The following is a 22210-nucleotide window of genomic DNA, read 5'->3' on the forward strand; positions in this document are numbered from 1 at the left end:
CATAGCCTTAAATGTAAAGTAACAATGGCATGACAAGTATGTCTGTGAACAGGATTGTGAGATTATAAATAGGGCTGTCAAGCGATTATAAAGATTAATCGCACTGTTAACCATACAATACCATTTATTTAAATATTTTTGGATGATTCTATATTTTCAAATATATTGATTTCAATTACAACACAGAATACAAAGTGTACAGTGCTCACTTTATTTTTGCTTACAAATATTTGCACTGTAAAAAACAAATGAAATAGTATTTTTCAATTCACCTCATACAAGTTGTGTAGCGCAGTCTCTTTATCATGAAAGTTGAACTTACAAATGTAGAATTATGTACGAAAAATAACTGCATTCAAAAATAAAACATAAAACTTTAGAGCCTACAAGTCCACTCAGTGCTACTTCAGCCGATTGCTCAGACAAACAAGTTTGGTTACAATTTGCAGGAGATGATGCTGGCCACATCTTGTTTACAATGTCACCTGAAAGTCAGAACAGGTGTTCGTATGGCTCTGTTGTAGCCGGCGCCACAAGATATTTATGTGCCAGATGTGCTAAAGATTCATATGTCCCTTCATGGTTTAACCACCATTCCAGAAGACATGCTTATGACAGGTTCTGCTTGATAATGATCCAAAACAGAGCGGACCAATGCACATTCATTTTCATCATCTTAATCAGATGCCACCAGCAGAAGGTTCATTTTCTTTTTTGGTGGTTCGGGTTCTGGAGTTTCTGCATCAGAGTGTTGCTCTTTTAAGACATCTGAAAGCATGCTCCACACCTTGTCCGTCTCAGATTTTGGAAGGCACTTCAGACTCTTGAACTTTGGGTTGAGTACTGTATCTATCTTTAGAAACCTCACATTGGTACCTTCTTTGCATTTTGTCAAATCTGCTGTGAACGTATTCTTAAAATAAACGTGATGGGTCATCATCTGAGACTGCTATAATGTGAAATATATGGCAGAATGCAGGCACAGAACAGGAGACATACAATTCTCCCTCAAGGAGTACAGTCACAAATTTAATTAAATTTTTTTAACAAGCATCATCAGTATGGAAGCATGTCCTCTGGAACGGTGGCCAAAGCATGAAGGGGCATATGAATGCTTAGCATATCTGGCACGTAAATACCTTGCAACGCCAGCTACAAAAATGCTATGTGAAAGCCTATTCTCACTTTCAGGTGACATTGTAAATAAGAAGCAGTCAGCAGTATCTTCTGTAAATGTAAACAAATTTGTTTGTCTTAGCAACTGGCTAAACAAGGAGGAGGACTGAGTGAACTTGTAGGTGCTAAAGTTTTACAGTGTTTTGTTTTTGAGTGTAGTTATGTAACAAAAAAATCTACATTTGTAAGTTACACTTTCAACAAAAAGAGATTGCACTACAGTACTTGTATTAGTGAATTTAAAAATATCTATTTATTTTGTTTATATAATTTTACAGTGCAAATATTTGTAATAAAATAATATAATAAAGTGAGCACTGTATACTTTAATATCGTGTTGTTATAGAACGTCAATATATTTGAAAATATACGAAAAACATCCCAACAAATATTTAATAAATTCAATTGGTATTCTATGTGTTTAACAGTGCGATTAATGCACAAAAAAAATAATCGCAGTTAATTTTTAAGTAATGCGTGAGTTAACTGCGATAATCGACAGTCCTAATTAATAATAAAAGATATGTTGATCCGCTGTAAACAATATATAGTATTACTAATGTAGAGATTAATTTTGGAGCTAAGGTTTGATCTAAACTTAAGCCTGTCCCAATTATGTCAAATAGTTGTACTATTAAAGTGTATCCGCTAATACCGTCATCATGAATGACCATCTTGAATGTTGTAATAAAGATAGATATAGAGTGAATTTAGTTCTGATACCAGTTAAAGCATGGTGACTACAGCATAAGGCTGGTTACGATTGTAATTCTAGCTATATAGAATTAACCCACTAATGGATGAGTATTACCGTTAAGGAATACACATGGTGATCTATCAAGTATTATGAAAAGTTACATGAGGAAGTGCATCTAATCATAATTTTTGTATGCTATACAAAATATGTGAGTACATCTATATCATGTCAAGGTGCCCTGGGCGTACGAGTAAGTGCATATTGTGGACGTGAATTGCCTTGACTGCTGAATGAATGCGTGTCATCTAGGGAGGCTTTGGGTTCCCTCGACCATGAGATTATTCCCAGAGGATGACTTGCCGAGCAGGATGCGTTAACCTTATGAGGAGGGGAAGAACCTATTGGAACACAAGTATCAGGGGTGATACGTCGTGTTAGTCGATCTGTAAAGCACTCTAGAGACTCTGTTGGCACCTTATAGAGTCTTAAGCAATTTTGGTGAGCATGAGCTTTTCGTGTGGGATGAATCCACTGTCAGATTGCATGTATTATCTGACAAAGTGATTCACCAGTGATCCATGTTCCAAATGTCTGTAGTTCTATAAGGTGCCACATGGATTCTCTGTTTAATTTGACACAATTCTGCTAACTGTTGAAGGAGGCTATAACTAGGTTCGACGGTGGGACAGTGCAGTTATAGCCCAAGGTAAGCTGGAGAACATGAGACCTGAGATGGTAAAAGATAGAGAGTGTGGCTATAGGCAGAGAGAAGAGAAGTCGAGGCAAAACTGAGAGCAAGATCGAATCATTCTTAGATGCATAACAATGTGAGAAGTATGGGTATAAGCTAGGAAGACTGGCATGTGCTAATAATAAATACATCTATGACATTATGGCATCACCAAAACTTGGTAGATATACCACCATGATGTGGAATTGTTGCATGATGGGTCCAGCTTGTCAGAAAAGTAAAGCTAGGAAAAAGGATGGAGTGTTGCCTTATATATAATAGTCCATCTGGACTGAGGGGTAAGATGACAATGAAGACGGAAGATGTTGTCTCGGTTTAGCTAAACTAAGAGGTGAAGACTCAAGGATTGTACGGTCATGAGATAGGACCTTATGATCAACTACTCCCTGCCACAATGCCAGGCCACACAGTCTCACCCACTGGCCCCTGTACAAATCCTTAGCCTATGCTGAGTTTACTGAAGTCCTTCAATTGTGATCTGAAGACCTCAGTCGTCAGAATATGCTCCAGCAAGTGACCCTGCCCGATGTGCAGAGGAAGTGAAAACCTCTAGTGTCCTCGTGCCATATCTGCGCCCTGGAGTGAATAATACTTCCCCGACCTCCAATATATGGCGAATTCGTTCACCTGCGCATGTGGCGCGCTAAGACTCTACCCAGCCACCACCAGGAAAGATTCTCTGTAGTAACTCAGATCCCACCTCCACATCTAAACATCCCATCACAGCAGACGGCATACTTTCTGCTATAATCAAATATCAATTGCCAATGAATTGCCCAAATAGGCTATCACCATCATACCCACCCCCTCGCTTAAATCTTATCAACTTAGTCCTAAGTCCAATGTATTTTGCCCCACTACCCCTTGGAGGCTGTTTTCCAGAACTTCATTCCTCTATGGTTAGAACCTTGTCTATTTCATTTAAACTCCTAGTGTCCAGTTAATCCATGTTCTGTGTCCACATTGGTACTAAGCTTAAATAATTCTCTCTCTCCTGAATTTTATCCCTCTTGATATATTATAAAGAACAATTATAAGCCTCCCTCAGCCTTCTTTCGTTAGGATCTAAACAAGCCATCTGGTGTGTCTTCCTTTATTAAGATACAGGTTTTCCATTCCTCGGATCATCCTAGAGCCCTCCTCTGACCTTGGTCCAGATTGAATTCACGCTTCTAACAAGGAGACCTTGACTGCGACACCAGACTCCAATTTTCAATGGCAGACTCATAGTCGATCTATGATCACGCAATCGGCCTCTCCTCTGTATCTTAATGATGTGTCCACCATTTATAACTATATTCTTGTTATCCTAATGGCATGGTTTGGCTCTTTATATAATTTCATCCTATACTTACTCAGCCATTTACAGAGGTCGTCCAGATCTCCGGTATATATCCTGGTCCTTCTCTGTGTTAGCCAATACCTCCCAGCTTGGTCATCTGCAAACTTTATTGCAGAAAACATCCCAACTTTTGTGCCCAAGTCATAATAAAGATAAATAAGATTGGTCCAAAACTGATCCCGGAGAACCCCACTAGTACCTCCTTTCCAGCCTGACAGTTCAACTCTTCAGACGACCCTTCCCTTAACCAGTTCCTACCACTTTTCAATTTTCAATTATCCCCATCTTTTCCAATTTAAACAAGTAATTCCTGCCATGTGAAACCGTATCAAATGCCTTACGGAATCAAAGATAAATTAGATACACGCATTTTCTTTAGCAGAAAAATCGTTACCTCTCAAAGAAGGGATCAGTTGGTTGGTGCACGATCCCTTTTTAAACCATTTGTATTTGTCCCCCTGTTACCACTCGACCTCAATGTCCTTAACTACTTTCTCCTCAAAACTTGATCCAAGACCTACATACATAGCAGATGTAAACCTAACAAGGCCTATAGTTACCAGGATCCTTTTTTTTTCCCTTTCTTAAAAAATAGCGAACTATGTTTAGCAATTCTCCAATCAATAACGTACCAACTCTGAGTTTACTGAATTCATAAAATTCTTGCTATTGGCTTGGCACATCATGTGCCATTCCTTAATCAGTCTTGATGATAGATGTACTGGCCCCTCCGATTAGTACCATTAAGCTTTCGATGGCCGTCTACCTCAGATGTGAATCATCTACCTCATTCCTATTGTCATCCTACCATTATGCCTAAGCGGCCTCATTACTCATAAAGACTGAGCAAAGATTTGTTAGATATTGGTCATCCTAGATTATCCTTAACCTCCATTCCACTCCTCACGTTTACGTCCCACTTCTTTCTTTGTTTTCTTCTTATTTATATGCCTATAGAACCTTTTACTATTGGTTATAATTCCCTTTGCAAGGTCCAACTCTACTTGGCTTTTGGCCTTTCTCACTTTATCCCTACACATTCTGACCTCAATAAGGTAGCTTTCCTTGCTAATCCCTCCTATCTTCCACTCTTTATAGGCTTTCTGCTTTTTCTTAATCACCTCTCTAAGATGCTTGCTCATCCAGCTTGGTCTACAACTTCTGTCTAGGAGTTTTTTCCCCTTTCTTGGGATGCAGGCTTCCGATAGTTTCTGCAACTTTGACTTGAAGCGATGTCATGCTAGAAGTCTACTACAGGTCACCTAACCAGGTGGAAGAGGTGGATGAGGCTTTTTTTAAACAACTAACAAAATCATCCAAAGCCCAAGATTTGGTGATGATGGGGGATTTCAACTATCTGGATATATGTTGGGAAAATAACACAGCGGGGCACAGATTATCCTATAAGTTCTTGGATTGCATGGCAGGCAACTTTTTATTTCAGAAGGTTGAAAAAGCTTCTAGGGAAAAAGCTGTTCTAGATTTGATTTTAACAAATAAGGAGAAACTCGTTGAGAATTTGAAAGTGGAAGGCAGCTTGGGTGAAAGTGATTATGAACTCATAGAGTTCACAATTCTAACGAAGAGTAGAAGGTACTACAGCAAAATAGAGAAGGCGGATTTTGGTAAGCTCAGAATGCTGATAGGTAAAGTCCCCCGAGAATCAAGACTGAGGGGAAAAACAACTGAGGACAGTTGGCAGTATTTCAAAGGGACACTATTAAGGGCCCAGAAGCAAGCTATTCCGCTGGATAGGAAAGATGGAAAATGCGGCAAAAGACCAGCTTGGCTTAACCATGAGATCTTGCATGATCTAAAAAATAAAAAGGAGTCACATAAAAAATGGAAACTAGGACAAATTATAAAGGATGAATATAGGCAAACAACACAGGAATGCAGGGCAAGATTAGAAAGACAAAGGCACAAAATGAGCTCAAACTAGCTATAGGAATAAAGGGAAACAAGAAGACTTTTTATCAATACATTAGAAGTAACAACAACAACATTAGAAACAAGAGGAAGACCAGGGTAGGCCCACTGCTCAGTGAGGAGGGAGAAATAGTAACAGGAAACTTGGAAATGGCAGAGATGTTCAATGAGTTCTTTGTTTCAGTCTTCACTGAGAAGTTTAAAGGAATGCCTACATAGTGAATGCTATGGGAAGGGGTAGGTTTAGAAGATAAAATAAAAAAAGAACAAGTTAAAAATCACTTAAAAGTTAGATGCCTGTAAGTCACCAGGCCTGATGAAATGCATCCTAGAATACTCAAGGACTAATAGAGAGGTATCTGAAGCTCTAGCTATTATCTTGGAAAACCATAGAGATAGGAGAGATTCAGAAGACTGGAAATGGGCAAATATAGTGCCCATCTAAAAAGGAAATAAAAAATCAACCCAGGAAACTACAGACCAGTTAGTTTAACTTCTGTGCCAGGGAAGAATAAGGGAGCAAGTCATTAAAGAAATCATCTGCAAACACTTGAAGTGGTAAGGTGATAGGGAATAGCCAGCATAGATTTGTAAAGAACAAATCATGTCAAACCAATCTGATAGCTTTCTTTGATAGGATAACGAGTCTTGTGGATAGGAGAAGCGGTGGATGTGGTATACCTAGACTTTAGTAAGGCATTTGATACGGTCTCGCATGATATTCTTATCGATAAACTAGGCAAATACAACTTAGATGGGCTACTATAAGGGGTGCATAACTGACTGGATAACCGCACTCAGAGAGTAGTTATTAATGGTTCCCAATCCTGCTGGAAAGGTATAACAAGTGGGGTTCCAGGGGTCTGTTTTGGGACCAGCTCTGTTCAATATCTTCATCAACGACTTAGATATTGGCAGAGAAAGTGCGCTTATAAGTTTGCAGATGATACAAACTCTAAGGGATTGTAACTGCTTTGGAGGATAGGTCATAATTCAAAATGATCTGGACAAATTGGAGAAATGGTCTGAGGTAAACAGGATGAAGTTTAATAAAGACAAATGCAAAGTGCTCCACTTAGGAAGGAACAATCAATTTCACACATACAGAATGGGAAGAGACTGTCTAGGAGGGTATGGCAGAAAGAGATCTAGGGGTATAGTGGACCACAAGCTAAATATGAATCAACAGTGTGATGCTGTTGCAAAAAAAGCAAACATGATTCTGGATGCATTAACAGGCGTGTTGTGAGCAAGACACGAGAAGTCATTCTTCCGCTCTACTCTGTGCTGGTTAGGCCTCAACTGGAATATTGTGTCCAGTTCTGGGCACCACATTTCAAGAAACATGTGGAGAAAATTGGAGAGGGTCCAGAGAAGAGCAACAAGAATGATTAAAGGTCTAGAGAACATGACCTATGAAGGAAGGCTGAAAGAATTGGGTTTGTTTAGTTGGAAAAGAGAAGACAGAGAGAGGGACATGATAGCAGTTTTCAGGTATCTAAAAGGGTGTCATAAGGAGGAGGGAGAAAACTTGTTCCCCTTAGCCTCTAAGGATAGAACAAGAAGCAATGGGCTTAAACTGCAGCAAGGGAGGTTTTAGTTGGACATTAGGAAAAAAGTTCCTGTCAGGGTGGTTAAAACACTGGAATAAACTGCCTAGGGAGGTTGTGGAATCTCCATCTCTGGAGATATTTAAGAGCAGGTTAGATAAATGTCTATCAGGGATGGTCTAGACAGTATTTGGTCCTGCCATGAGGGCAGAGGACTGGACTCGATGACCTCTCGAGGTCTCCTCCAGCCCTACAGTCTATGAATCTATACTGTAAATTATTTTTTCTTATTGTTATCCTGCTGGAATTTTTAGTATTTTGAGAGTATTTGTCCTCTTAACACAAAACACAGGCAGGTCAAAGCATACAGGGACATAGATGTTGAAAGATCTGGTTGGAGGGTTTATTCATTCGTTTGTTCTTTATTCTATTTTAACTTTTATGGGTTTTTTTTTAAACTCACTATTTATGGTGTAATCTCTCTCTGTAACCCAAAGTGACTGGGAAACAGATTAAAATCACAGCATTTTCATCTCACTGTAAAAAAACCCAACAGCTTTACTGCACAATATATTTGTTCTACAGTCTGACTGTATTTATCTGAAAACTCTTTAGACAATTTAATTTATTAAACTCCCAAAAGTTAAAATCTGTCTCTTGAGCATGTTTCCTTAACACTTACAATTTAAATCCAATAACCCAAAGCATTAGAATGTTATATTTTTAAACAACATCGAATGTAACATACAAGCACAAAAACTAAAATAATGCTTCCCACAAGGTAGGATTAATGAAACCTTGGTATGAACCAGGCAACTTTTCCTATGAATGTTCATGACGAAACTATTATACTGACAAAGACAATTAAACATTTGTACTTACACATGGGCAAGGCTTTACGGCATCACTTGGAAAGTAGCCAAGCTCCCCTGTGACTAGATTTCTACCCTAGAAATAGACAAAAAGTTCCCATTGTGAGCAAATGACTGTGTAGATTGGAAGCAATCCTGTATGCACAGAGATTTATTTACATAAACAAACAGCAAAAGTTCTAAAATTCAGTGCCAGTCTTAGTCAAATTTTGTAAAGTAATAATTTCTTGACTTCTGTAACTAAGTAATAACTACAAATGGTTAAATCTGAGTGGTCTGGTAGATAGAGTGAGAGGATTAGACTCCAGAGATCTGGGTTCTAATTCCCAATCCTGTCATTGACTCATGGTTAAATCTTCATTGCAGAGTTAACTCGAGTTACCTACATTCGAGTTAACTACTCTGAAGTGTGAGTAACCATGCTGCAAAGTAACTCTTGAGCTCTACAGTGTGATTGTGTTAGGGCCTGTCTATAAGGGAAGTTAGTGAGCAGCAAGCTAAGATGGTTAGCTTAGTACACTTTAAAGCATATTAACCTAAAGCACACAGAGGCACTTCTGATGCATGGTAAGATTGTCCACATGCAGAGTAAGTGCAGGGTAGCTAGTGCTGTAAATTCACATTGTAGCTTGCTGGGCGCTAACTTCCCATGCAGACAAGTCCTTAGCAGTTGATGAGTTGTGTTAACTCAAGAAGCAGCCTGTACCCTCAGCCAACTTGATTTAAAAGCACCACCACACTCGAGTGAAGAGTCGTGTATTAGGGGCAACACTTGAGTAAACACTGCAGCAAAGAAAATGTGACTTTGGACAAGTCATATAATCTCTGCTGTGTGACAGTTTCCCCACCGCTAAATGAGGATAACAATACTGATCCACCTAGCACTTTGTGCCCCTTGAATGACAAAGCACTGCAGTATGTAAGTGCTATGTACTGCAAAAAGACGATTACTCACCTTCTCGCAACTGCTGTTCTTCAAGATATGTTGTTCACGTCCATTCCAATCAGGTGTGCGCATGCTGCATGCACAGTCATCGGAAAGTTTTCCCTTAGCAGTTCCCGTCAGGTTGGCTGTGGAGCCCCCTGGAGTGGCGCTTTCCTGGCACTCAATATATGACCCTGCCAACCTGACACCCCTTCAGTTCCTTCTTGCCGGCTACTCTGACAGAGGGGAAGGAGGGTGGGTATTGGAATGGACGTGAACAACATCCTGAAGAACAACAGTTATGAGAAGGTGTGTAACTGTCTTTTTTTTTTTTCAAGTGCTTGTTCACGTCAATTCCAATCAGGTGACTCCCAAGCTCTACCCCGAACATGTGGTCAGAGTTAAGGAATCACTGATTGGAGCACCATCTTGCTGAATGCTGCATCATCTCTGGCACGTTAGGTGATAGCATAGTGAGAGGTAAACGTATGCACCGATGACCAAGTTGTTGCTGAAGATCTCTTGTATCAGGATCTGGGCCAGGAACACAGCTGACGAGGCTTGTGCCCTTGTGGAATGTGCCGTAAGAGTTGAGACTGGGACCTTGACTAACTTGTAACATGCGCAGATGCAGGATGTGATCCAGGAAGATATTCTTTGAGATGAGACCAAGAGTCTTTCCATCCGGTCTGCTACCACCTCGAACAGTTTGTCCGACTTCCTGAATGGTTTTGTGCCCTCAATGTAGAATGCTAGCGCTCTCTGAACATCCAGTGAGTGCAGTCTCTGTTCCTGGGTACTGGTGTGAGGCTTAGGATAGAAGACGGATAGAAAAATGTCTTGACCAGTGTGGAATTGGGGCACTACTTTGGGAAGGAAGGCTGGGTGAGCTGTACCTAGTCCTTGTGAAAGACCGTATAGGGTGGGCCAGAGGTCAGAGCTTTAATCTGATCACCCGTCTCGCTGATGTGATGGCTACCAGGAAGGACACCTTCCATGACAAATAGAGCAGAAGCAAGTCACCAGCAGTTCAAAAGAGGGCTCCAAGAGCTTGGTGAGGACCAGATTAAGGTCCCATGCAAAGACTGGTTGCCTAATCTGTGGATATAGGCATTCCAAGCCCTTGTGGAAACATCCTACCATGAATTAGCTAATACAGAGCATCCAGACATTCCAGGGTGAAAGACTGAGATAGCAGAAAGGTGCACCTTGATAGATACCGCAGACAGGCCCTGCTGCTTGAGATGCAGAAGGTACTCCAGGATGAATGGAATAGATGCCTGGAGTGTGAGGGGGTGTTGCTGGGCACACCAGCAAGTGAATCTCTCCCACTTGGCTAGATAAGTAGCCCTGGTGGAAGGTTTCCTGCTGTCGTGCAGAATCTCCCTTACTGGCTCCAAATGTAGGGGCTTCATGGGGTTTAACCATGAAGCTTCCAGGCTATGAGGTAGAGGGACTGGAGGTGTGGGTGATGGAGGCGACTGTGGTCCTGAGTGATCAGATCAGGGTAGAGTGGTAGCATGATTGGGGTGTCCACTGACAGTTCCAGAAGCATGGTATACTAATGTTGACGGGCCATGCAGGGGCCAGCAGAATCACCTCCACTGTGTCCCTGTGGATCTTGAGCACCACCTTGTGTACAAGTGGGACCGATGGGAAGGCATACATGAAGTGGTCCCTAGAGTAGCAGAAACATATCCATGACTGAACCCAGGCTATGTTTCTGGAAGGAGCAGAACATTGGGCACTTCTTGTTGCTCTGCGTAGCGAATGGGTCTACACCCCTGGCAGTTGGCAGAATCGAGGCTGGGGTCTGCCAAACAGTCTTTGTTGTTTTGATCAAAGGAAAAGCTACTTGTGATGGACCTTTGGGAGCGAGAATATTCACAATGGGGTCCTCGGCCACCTCCTCCACTTACAACCCCATGTGATGGGCAATCTGCCTAAGGAGGTCCTGTTATGCCCTATGGTCAATCGGAGGAGGCCCCAAAGCTGACACCCTTGCTGCAGTTTCATCAGGGAAGAGGACAGGAAGGCCAGAGGGGGTACCAGGTCCTCCTACCCCTCCGATTCTCTGACCTCCTCTTGGTCAGTGAACAACCCTGTGGCAGTTACCTAGTGCCTGGGATGCTGTATCCTGACTCTGTGGCTGGTCCCGTTTTGGGGTCGCCTCTGCTGCGACTGGAGACTGAAGGGGCAGTTGGGACAGAATAGCCTCAGATCCCCAAGGTGTAGGCCTGTCCCTAGGAGAGTAGGGTGGCCATTGTTCTGATGCTACTGATCTTAACCCCCTTGAAAATGTACCCTTGGCCTGATGGTAAGTCCAGGGGGTCCAAAAGGGCCACTGCACTGGGGGCTGCCACTGCAGCTGCGAGCGCCTTCCTTCATCGCTTCTTGGACCTATGTCGTCTGTGCATCGAGTTGTACAAGTTGGCATCAGACTCCGAGAAAGGAGATACCGATCGCGAGGACCATGGTGGTGCCAACAGCCTAGGCACTGACAACCGGTGCCGTGATGAACTGGGGGACTGGTGTCTGGACGATCTTGCTGGGGACCGGTGCCTAGGATCCAGTGATGGGGACTGGTAGCGGGTATCCGGTGCCAGTGATCAAGGATGAAGGCCTGGTGCTGTGAGTCGGTGCTGATCCTCTGCTGGCGCCGGGGATCGGTCTGGCCTCAGTGCTGAGGAGGGGAGTGTTGCGTCGCCGGTGTTGGAGGTGCTCTAGTGGGGCTCGGTGCCAGTGAGCAGTGCCACGGCGAAGGTGATTGAGAGCGGTACCGTGTATGGCACCAAGCTGGGGACTGTGAGCGCTGCATCGTAGCGGCCTTGCCTCTAGACTGTACTGGTCATATCGGCACCGGAGGCTTGTCCCTGAGAGCTGGGGGCTATCCAGCCATCATCTTGATGAGGTCTTTGGTGGCTTCGAAAGTGTCCGGGGTGGAGGATGGCTCTAACACCTCCACCTGGCACTGCCCTGTCAAAGAGTTGCTCCGTTCCGGACTCAACGGTCCCCTGTGGGGTACCAAAGTCAATGGCACCGACTCATGCTGACTTGGCACCGGGTCCTTTCTGGGGTGCGCCCGTGCATCCCCTGACAGTCCTGCAGATATCTGTACCTGTAAGCACCCTCTTTCGGCCTTTTTGTGTCTCTTGTGCAGCAAGTTGAGTGGTGCTGGGCCATTATCCCTGGGTATGGTGCCAGGAAATGCTGGTGCCGAGGGTCTCTTGTGGTACAGTTGTTCCTCAGCACCATGTCGCGTACGGATGCTGGAGCACTCCGCATGGGCGTGCCCGGTGCCGGGTCATGGCGGTTCGCAGCTGGCTGTGGGCGGAGAGCAGATTCCCTTAACAATTGTTTTAGTTAGAAATCATGCTCCTTTTTGGATGAAAAGTCCTGCAAATTTTGCACCATTCAGTTTGGTGCACTTTCCCCAGACACTTTAGACAAGAGTTGTGGGGGTCACGGATAGGCATAGGTTTATTACAAGCACTGCAGGGCTTAAAGCCTTGTGCTCGTGGCATGCCCCATAGCCCAAGGGGGGCTAGGGATTGAGGAGAGACCCCGCTCCCAACCTACTATCTAAACTAACTATCTGTACTACATTAACTATAACATGAACTATAAGCTGTAATGACTAACAGAAGAATGCTAAGGGAGCACTTGCTGAGTGTGACAGATTCAGGCCAGTGGGGTACAGGAATCTGGTAGAGGGCAAATATACTGGTCACTGGCTGAGTAGTCTTCTGTTCCTTGAGTGACCAGAGCAGGGGCTGCACTAGAGTAATCAGGAACCTGCTACAACCAATTCAGGCAGACAAGCTGATTAGAACACCTGCAACCAATCAAGGCAGGCTAATCAGGGCACCTGGGTTTAAAAAGGAGCTCACTCCAGTCAGGAAGCGGGGAGCCAGAGGAGAGGAAGTGTGTGTGAAGAGCTGGGAGCAAGAGGCACAAGGAGCTGAGAGTGAGAGGGTCTGCTTCTGGAGGACTAAGGAGTACAAGCGTTATCAGACACCAGGAGGAAGATCCTGTGGTGAGGATAAAGAAGGTGTTTGGAGGAGGTCATGGGGAAGTAGCCCAGGGAGGTGCAGCTGTTACAGGAGGTACTATAGATAGCTGCAATCCACAGGGCCCTGGGATTGAACCCGAAGTAGAGGGTGGGCCCGCGTTCCCCCCAAACCTCCCAACTCCTGATCAGACACAGGAGAAGTTGACCCAGACTGTGGGGAAGATCACTGAGGTGAGCAAATCTGCCAATAAGCGCAGGACCCACCAAGGTCGAGGAGGAACTTTGTCACATGAGCAAGTTCCAACGGCCTTCACGGACAGTAGGCAGGAACTGAAGGGGGGGTTGAGGGGGGGTCTGCAGGATCATATATTGAGTGCTATGAAGGCATCACTCGAGGGGGCTCCACAGCCAACTAGATGGGAGCTGCTAAGGGAAAACTATCCAATGACCATGCACACCTGATTGGAATGGACGTGAACAAGCACTCGAAGAACTTAATATTTTGTTGTCCCAGCACTAATCCTTTCAATAATCAGGGAGCCTGAAACAGAAGATCTGGGGGGCACAGATTGTCTTCCCTGATAGAGATCTGGTAGATTTATGCAGGAAATCCTCACTACAGATAATGGACATTTCCTTTCAAATCCATCACCATCCTCACAACGTCTTGGGAAAATAAACCATTTCTGACGTCAGCATGATTTGAATTTGCCAGATGATCAGATGGATAAATACAGTCAGTTTAAGAACTGCATTGATGCAGTAACCCAAAACCAAAGCTTCTTTTCAAAATATCCTGACCTGATCTATATTAAATTAAATGAGCAAGATTCCTCATGTGCCCCTAACATCTAAAATCTTTTAATAGACCAAAGATGGTTTAGAACAAAGATTCAAATGGAACCACATCCCATGCACACTGGCAATGAATTTTTAACAACATTCAGGACAGTCAATTCACCAGAAAAATTCAATTTAAGATAATCCACCTAAACTGAGCCTGCATTCACAGTCTTCTGGAAAGTCTACTTGGATGGAGTTATATTGAAGCAAAGCCAAAAGTGGGCAAATGCTGGTGTAGGGCAACTGAAAGAATGTATTGACTCAGCGCAGCATCAGCTGGTGGGACTCCTATACAACCTAACTGCAGTTAGCATTACCACCTATCCTCCCCATCATATATCACCACTAGTTAGCGACTAATCAAGATTGCTTTTTATAATGGGCTTTACCTAACTTTAATAAGTATGTCTGCTGAGCCACATACTAGAAGTGGTCCAAGAGTCACAAATCCCTAAACACATATGCACTTGGTGTGTACAGCTGTAACTACATATTTTGGGAATATGTGAAAGAACAGTTCAACTGTTACATAACCCCTCTTATTTCCACTCACTTTCTTACCAACGCTTCATAACCAAATGTAAACTGTTCATTAAAGCACCATACTTTGGCATTTACCAATGGATTGATTGCCTTCTGAAGGTAGGGAAGCTAGAAAAAAAAGCCTTTCAGATCCATAAACTGCACATCTGTGATGAGGTCTGGCAGCCCTTTCAGAACTGGGCTAGGCCCAGCATTCTCAAACACGGGTGCCCAAAGTTAGGCTCCTAAATCTATATTTAAGCATTGAAGGCCAGATTGTTAAAGGTATTTAGGCAATTTAAGATCCAGATCGGTGCCTAGTGTGATTTTCAAAAGTGCCGAGGTGCCTAACTCCCGTTGAAATTAATGCACCATCACACACCACATGAACCATCATTCAGGAATTTAAAACAAGGGTGGAGCTGGAGGTAAAAAGGAGCAGAATTAATAAGTGTTCTTGAAAAACTGGAAGTTTTCTTGAATTGAAGTGCCGTAAGCATATTCAATGGGAACATTATCTTCCTGGGAAGATTGCTATGCAATTTATCACACCCAGGTAATGATCACAGCAACTGTCACTGATTCCAAATAGAGAGAAATGTGTAGCAAGGTGAGGAAGGGATAAAGAGCACTAGTTAGAATACAATGTGTGAGAGAACTATTGATATGCATTTAAAATAATGCAAAATAGGGGCACATAAGGAATCAATTCTTGCACCTCTTAACCCATATGAGAATATGGTATTTCCTCTCATTCCTTACTAAGTATTAGCTATTCATGGTGTTTATGTATTTTCTCATTTCTGTTTATACCCCAAAGTGAACCTTTTTACAGATTTCAGTATCTAATCACCCAGGACTGTTAATAATCAGCTTTGCATGTGCCCACATGCTATACAATCTGATAGTATATATAATAAAGGAATATTCATCTAAAGCAAAAGACATCAATGATACCCACACAATAAAATGACACAGCAAGTAACATACTTACATGGCAATTAGAAAGGAGCCTAGAATCAAAATTTGATGAGCTCATGAACAGACTATTGAGTTACAGTTTAAAAATGCAGACTGAAACATCTTTACAGAAATCTCTACATATGGTCTCTTTCAAATCACTGGTAAAGGATAGGCCTCTAATAAATATTTAGATGGTTAACTCTGCTTTTTGTAAAAAAAAAACTATTTTTGTCCGGCTACAATGTATAATGCATTTCAGTATTATGCTGGTTCAACTAGCACTGCAGCATATCAAACTAAATTGTTCCATTACCTCAAATGCGGAAGAGACAAATCTGGGATGTGTATAATCTCCATATTGCCTTAATTTAGTAACACACATATGCACTTCTGATCTCTCCTTGTAAGTGTTCCACATTTAACTAGTCAGTGGGGCACTCAGCAGAATGTGTGGTACAAATGGCACAAGACACTCATACATTCTTATGAAATATGACAAGAGATCACACTGTCAGTGGACATCCTTGCATGTGATTTACTGCACAAGTCTTCCTACGAAATTCAGATTGCTGTAGGATGCATCCACAAGTGCCATAGCAGCCCTGTAAGGTCACTATTAAGAACCATCCACTTCTCAAAACATACTCCTGTGTGGCAGTTGTTAGTAAATACTGACTCTTTAATGCTAAACACCATACCTCTAACAAGGTGGAACATGAAGTGACTTCAGGTACAGGTGGCACTGCCTAATGCTGAAAGCATAACACTGGAAGTCAAAAGTTCTGAACTGTTTCATGACCCTGAAGACAATATTTAACTTCTCTGTGCCTCAGTTTCCTTATCTGTAAAATGGAGATTCTTTGAGTTAAGTATGTATAGAGTCATTAGCATTTGCTAAGCTCTATCAAATCCTTAGCTGGAAGGTGTTAGATAAGTACAAAGCACTAATATTGCTATTTCCTATAGTACTTCTAAAACTCATTTAAACACTTTCGGGAAAATTCTGCACCACTGACTAATCGACATCTGGCTTAAAATTCAGAAGGCACTTTGCTGTAGTGAGATGAGTGAAGGGGGTGCCCTAGGGTTGCCAACTTTCCAAATGCAGAACACTGAACACCCTTGCCCTGCCCTGCCCTACCCTTTCTCTGAGCCCCTGCCCTCCACTTACTCCACCCCCTCCTTCCAATGCTTGCTCCTCCCCACCCTCTCTCACTTGTTCATTTTCACCAGGCTGGGGTGCAGGAGGGGGTGGGGTCTCTGGCTGGGAGTGCGGGTTTTGGGCTGGGGCCAGAAATGAGGGGTTCATAGTGTGGGACGGAGGGCTCCAGGCTTGGGCAGGGGATTGGGGTGTGAAGGAGGGTGAGGGTTCTAGCTGCGGGTGCAGGCTCCGGGATGGGGCTGAGAGGTACGGGCTCCAGGCTGGGACTGAGCCATCCAGAGTGCGGGAGTGGATGCGGGCTCTGGGAGAGAGTTTGGGTGCAGAAGGGGGCTCACGGCTGGGGTGCAGGAGAGAGTTCAGGGTGTGGGCTCCGGATTGGCACTTACCTCAGGCAGCTCTCGGAAGCAGCCAGTATTTCCCTCCAGCTCCTAGGAGGAAGCGCGGCCAGCCGGCTCTACATGCTACCCTTGTCCTCAGGCACCGCCCCCTGGCTGTGCAGCCAGTGCTCTGGGCAGGGGCAGCACACAGAGCACCCGTGGCTGCACCTCCACCTAGGAGCTGGAGGGAAATGCTGGCCACTTCCAGGAGCCTCACAGAGCTAGAGCAGGCAGGGAGCCTGCTTAGCCCCGCTGCACTGCCAAATGGACTTTTAACAGTCCAGGCAGCAGCGCTGAGTGGAGCCAGGATCCCTTTTCGACTGGGAGTTCCAGTCGACAACCAGATACCTGGCAACAACCCTAGGTTGCCTAGAGAAGTACTCCATGTTCCCTTTGCAGTATGGCACACTGCTCCATGGCAGTTCTCTCTCCAACAATACATAGCGGTCATTTTGCTGGCCTGAGGCGAGGAGGGGATGATCACTGGCTTAGTGAACTATACAAATCTATGTGAACGCAGGAAGACACCCGTTGACATGGGAGTGGCATCCTGTGAGGAGTGGCACAGGCAGGGGCAGGCCCATACAGGTGAGAGTGGGGATCTCCTGTATTCTGGGGATGTGCCAGTGTCCACCTTAGTGCAGCTGCATTGTATTTTATGGGCTGTGGAGAAACAGTCATCTTCCCACTAGGTCATCCAGGCATGGAAGGAGGATATCACTCTGATTACTTTTTCAAATCAGCTATCAACAAAGTTAGCCAACACAAGGTAGCTGTCTTACATATCAGGAAATTAGCATGACCATAGCACCACTCTGCCTGTAGGACTATCTGCACTTCTAAAGAAAAGCTTTGCCTGTTTCATATAATTGCGGGAGTTTTAAAAATCCTCAAAAATCTAATGTATAAAAATTACAGCAGGCTGAAAGGAGCTCTTTGCTTTTAAAATTCCTTGCTGATTATAGGAATGATTTGAATAATTTTATGTTCATTCCTAATTATGTTTAAAATACTAGATTGTTTACTTTTAGATATCCTGCTAAATCCCTCAAGGCCCCATGTCACCTTGTATAAAAAACTGTGATGCATGCAGTCAGGTATATGACTGCGGATTTATGTACTGAGTGCATAGGCACTAGACCATCGCAACTAGCAGAGGACTTGTCGCACCACTGCACCTCAAGTTTGCTAATCGTTTCTTTCAACTGCATGTCTCTTCCTTGTTAACTGTTTCTCATGCAATGAGTGAGTAGTCAATTTCCTTCTAACAAAAGCCTTAAAGCCCATCCCAAATGCAGTAGTAAACATCTGGACTAAATTGCTAAAGAAATTATATTACAGAATGCTTGCAGCGTATAAAGAAGCAATGAACACCTTCAGATTGCTACTTTAAATGACACTTGACAGTGAGACTAGAGGATGATTCATTATTCTTGAACCTGTTTTAATGGGGAGGTTTCCTGGAACCATTTTGCACAGTAGCCCTAAATTTCCAGAGTGCTGTCTGAGGTTTAAATCTGCAACTCCCATTAACGTCAATGGACTCATTCACAGCTAGGACTGTGCAAAGCTGAAAAGTTAATGCTAGATTGTACAGTATCCAGTTTCCATCTTATTTTTGGCTATGGCTAAATAAATCATCCTCTGATTGAGAAATTGCCTAAATCTGTGGAGAGATTAGCAATAACAGTGAAAAGAAACCAGGTTTTATAACTTAAGCTGGTCAAAAAATGTAAAACATTTCTTGTAATCTGAACATTTCCAAGCAAGTCTGCAAGTTTAGAGAAGAGGAATAATTTTTCACTCATTTGAAATAATGAACATTTTTACTGAAAAGGCCTATTTAGTTTATGGGTTTCCTTCCCCTTCTGCTTTTCTACCTTCCCTCCACAGCTTTTTTCTCTTCATTTTCCCCTTTTTTGTTTTTTTTCCCCCACACTTAAATGAAACTGAAAAATGTAGTAATTATTTATCTAATTTATCATTCCCACCCCCCATCCTTTTCTCATTTTCCCACTGAAAAGGTTGGGGAAATGGAAATGGAAAAGAAAAATGAGAAGCTGAAAAAACACCTTAATTTTTAATTTTTTCAGGTTAGTAAAAAAAATGAAAATATGAAACATTCATTTTTTGTGAAAAGGGCAGGTTTTGTTTTCACAAAAAAATTGTTCATAAAATTTTAGATGATGTTCAGATCTAGTTTACTTGTATCATGCCTGGCACAGTTATAAGTAGACACATTACCAAAATTAAAATGAACAAATGCTGTTCACACTGAGCAAAAATCACATCCTATCTCTGTCTCTCCCCATTCCACCCTCTGATGATGGGCCCAAATTAAGGAAAGACCCGAACTGAACATGTCTGCTCCATGTCTTAAAAGTCACCTAAATTGCACTCCAAAGGAGGAAGAATCAAGGCTCCTTCCACTCCCTGAAGTTTGATTTTGGACAGACAGCAAAAATGTTCCTCTTGAATGCTACAAAGGGGCATATAGTAATAAGTAAATTCTGAGAAAATCTGATCCAGTTCCATTCAGAGATATGCAAACAACACTGATTGGTACCTGAAATTTCATCTGCAGTTGTACTAAGAGCTAGGGCAGAGTACAGGACAGATGGTGTATATTCATGGACTGTACATTGTTCATGTAGCATACATCCATCCCACCTATGAGGTGATGCCCACATTCTGTGTTGATGTTTCCAAATGGCCTTCAGAAGTAACACAGTGTAGAACATGTTACATGCAATATGTGATGTATAAGCAACATATAAAAAGGATAATAAATTTCATATAGCACAAATTTCCACTGACAATGAAAACTGAGCTTCTTCTTAAACATTAAGGCTGAGATCTTCATAACTGCCTACAGGATTTGGATAATTTTAATGGGATTTGGCTGTTCAGATCCCCTAGATAGATTTGAAAATCTCAACCTAATAGCTCTACCAACCTAATGCATTTTCAAAAAAGACTAACATGACTTGGCCCACACTTATGAACTGACGCATCCTGCAAAGTTGCACCTTAAAATGTTTATCCATCAACTCTTCAGCAGGTACCAAAGAGGATTACACTATTACTATAACTTACAGAGTCTCATAACTTCCAGTAACAAATGGGACCAGAGCTTGGGAAAAATCCTAGACACCTCTCCTCATTTGACATCACAACAGATGTCCTCAGATATATCTTGAATCAGCCCTCACAATATATATCAAACAGATGGCAACCAAACTCATACTAGGACAAAAGCAGTTTGTAGACCTACTTTGGGCTCAGGTTCTCTACGAAATTTCTTTCAATTCAATTTCAAGACAAAATAGAAACTTCATGAGACTGTGCATAGGATCCTCAGTTACTTTCTTCCAAATGCGGGTCATTTATGCAGAAATTTGCTAATAGTCAATCATAGCAAATAGGTAACTACTTCCTAGAGACCCCCACATGCACATTTCCCCCTGTTAAGTATAGTATATGTATTTTCGTATATAATTCCCCAATACTGGAAGATTTTTTTCCAGGTGAACAATGTTATTATGCTGGATGTTTTGTTACTGTACATTTGATGTAGACTGTTTTGTTACTATAGATTTCAAGCCAGCAGGTCTCTATCTATTCTCTCTTCTAGCAGTGACCTCACATAACAATATTGTATCTTAGTCCCTGGTGAGTTCTATGTACTACTGGAACATAGAAAATTTCCCCCCAAAAGGTAAAGATTTAATTTTTCATCAAAGAACAAAAGTTCATAGCACAGTTATTGTTCTTTAGGGAGTTACATTGAAAATATAGGGGGACCATCAACAACAGTGGCATTAGCCACGACTTCTGTAATACCAATGAATTGCTACAGCTCTAAGTCTGTATCAAAGAAGTGTTGTTTTTCACAGTGGAAGAAACTAGTACAGTGCACATTTGTATGCTTTTGGCATACATGGAAAACTTGATTGCCCTGAGGACAGTGTATAATTGCAATGGAAACCTGTAAAACCAGCATTACATCACACCTTATATGATACATCCCATCACCCCTGAAAGCTTACCCTCAGGTTAAGTAAGTACTTTCCTCTGAACAAACTCAAAAGAAGAGAAAAAGAAACACATCAATAATAAAAATGAGACTATACACTATTACAGCTGCACCAACCAGCAGTGTTCCAGATAAGGGTCTGAAATTTCCATTTAAAACACCAAATTTTCCTTCTTTCCCCTCTCCCTTTCTTATTTAATTAACTTTGTGAGTGATTTTACTACCTCTAAAAGTGAAGGATCAGTAGTACCAGCACAAGCCACACACAGATAAGCACTGTGGCTATTCCACTTCTGGACCTTGAGCAAAGAAAGCCTGTCATGGTAACTGCTGTGCCTGAATACTACCATGAAACCACCTCACTCATTTTCATTTGTGACTGAATCCAGATCTTCAGCTGGAGGTAGTGGACTAAACCACTGTGGCATGAACCCCCCCCACCTCTCATTTTCAATGTTTCATATTAAGGCAATTTATATTCCCTGGGAATTTGCTTTTGATCGTACAGTTGAGAGAGTACAGGTGCTGGGTTCTCCGCCTTCTTATGCACTGAGACAGGCCGAAAGATGACCTATCACAATTCAGAATTTTGCTATCCTCTAGGACAATTCATGCCTATCCTGCTTGTGAGAGGGAGTAAAGAGGAGGAACCCAGGATGTGCAAGCCTTGACTGAGCCAGAGAAAATGACGATAAAAAATTTGCTACGGACTGAGACCAAGCATACAAATATTTCACTTGGGAAGATTTTCTTAACATTTATCAAAATGTATTTGGTTGGGTTTAAGTTATTAGAGAAGATGAAACCACAGTTTTTATTTTATGTTTTTTCTAGGTATGCTGTAAAGAACAAAAAACCAAATTGCACATAACTGTGCATACAACTATTTATTTATTATTAACATCTGAGCTTCTGGTCAATTTATGAGTCTATAGTATCCACAATAGTCTTTCAGGTCAAAAAAAACCAAACTATTCCAAAATGTCCCTTGAGTAAACGTCAAGATGCTAATAAAAGCTTATGTTTTGCGATTACTTCTTAATATGCATTACA

The 22210-nt window shown here is 42.3% G+C and overlaps 1 protein-coding gene across 5 annotated transcripts in view; it reads right to left on the reverse strand.

Moving 5' to 3' along the window:
• Positions 1-22210, reverse strand: part of VAV3 (vav guanine nucleotide exchange factor 3) — a 259518-nt gene that overhangs the window by 29964 nt on the left and 207344 nt on the right. For all 5 annotated transcript variants that reach the window (XM_032803745.2, XM_075067838.1, XM_032803748.2 and 2 more), the window contains one exon: positions 8328-8393. In XM_032803745.2, coding sequence (XP_032659636.1) covers positions 8328-8393 — 66 coding nt within the window. The remainder of the gene's footprint in view (positions 1-8327; positions 8394-22210) is intronic.

This window comes from Chelonoidis abingdonii, chromosome 7, assembly GCF_003597395.2.
Source record: "Chelonoidis abingdonii isolate Lonesome George chromosome 7, CheloAbing_2.0, whole genome shotgun sequence".
Taxonomy (NCBI): Eukaryota; Metazoa; Chordata; order Testudines; family Testudinidae; genus Chelonoidis; species Chelonoidis abingdonii.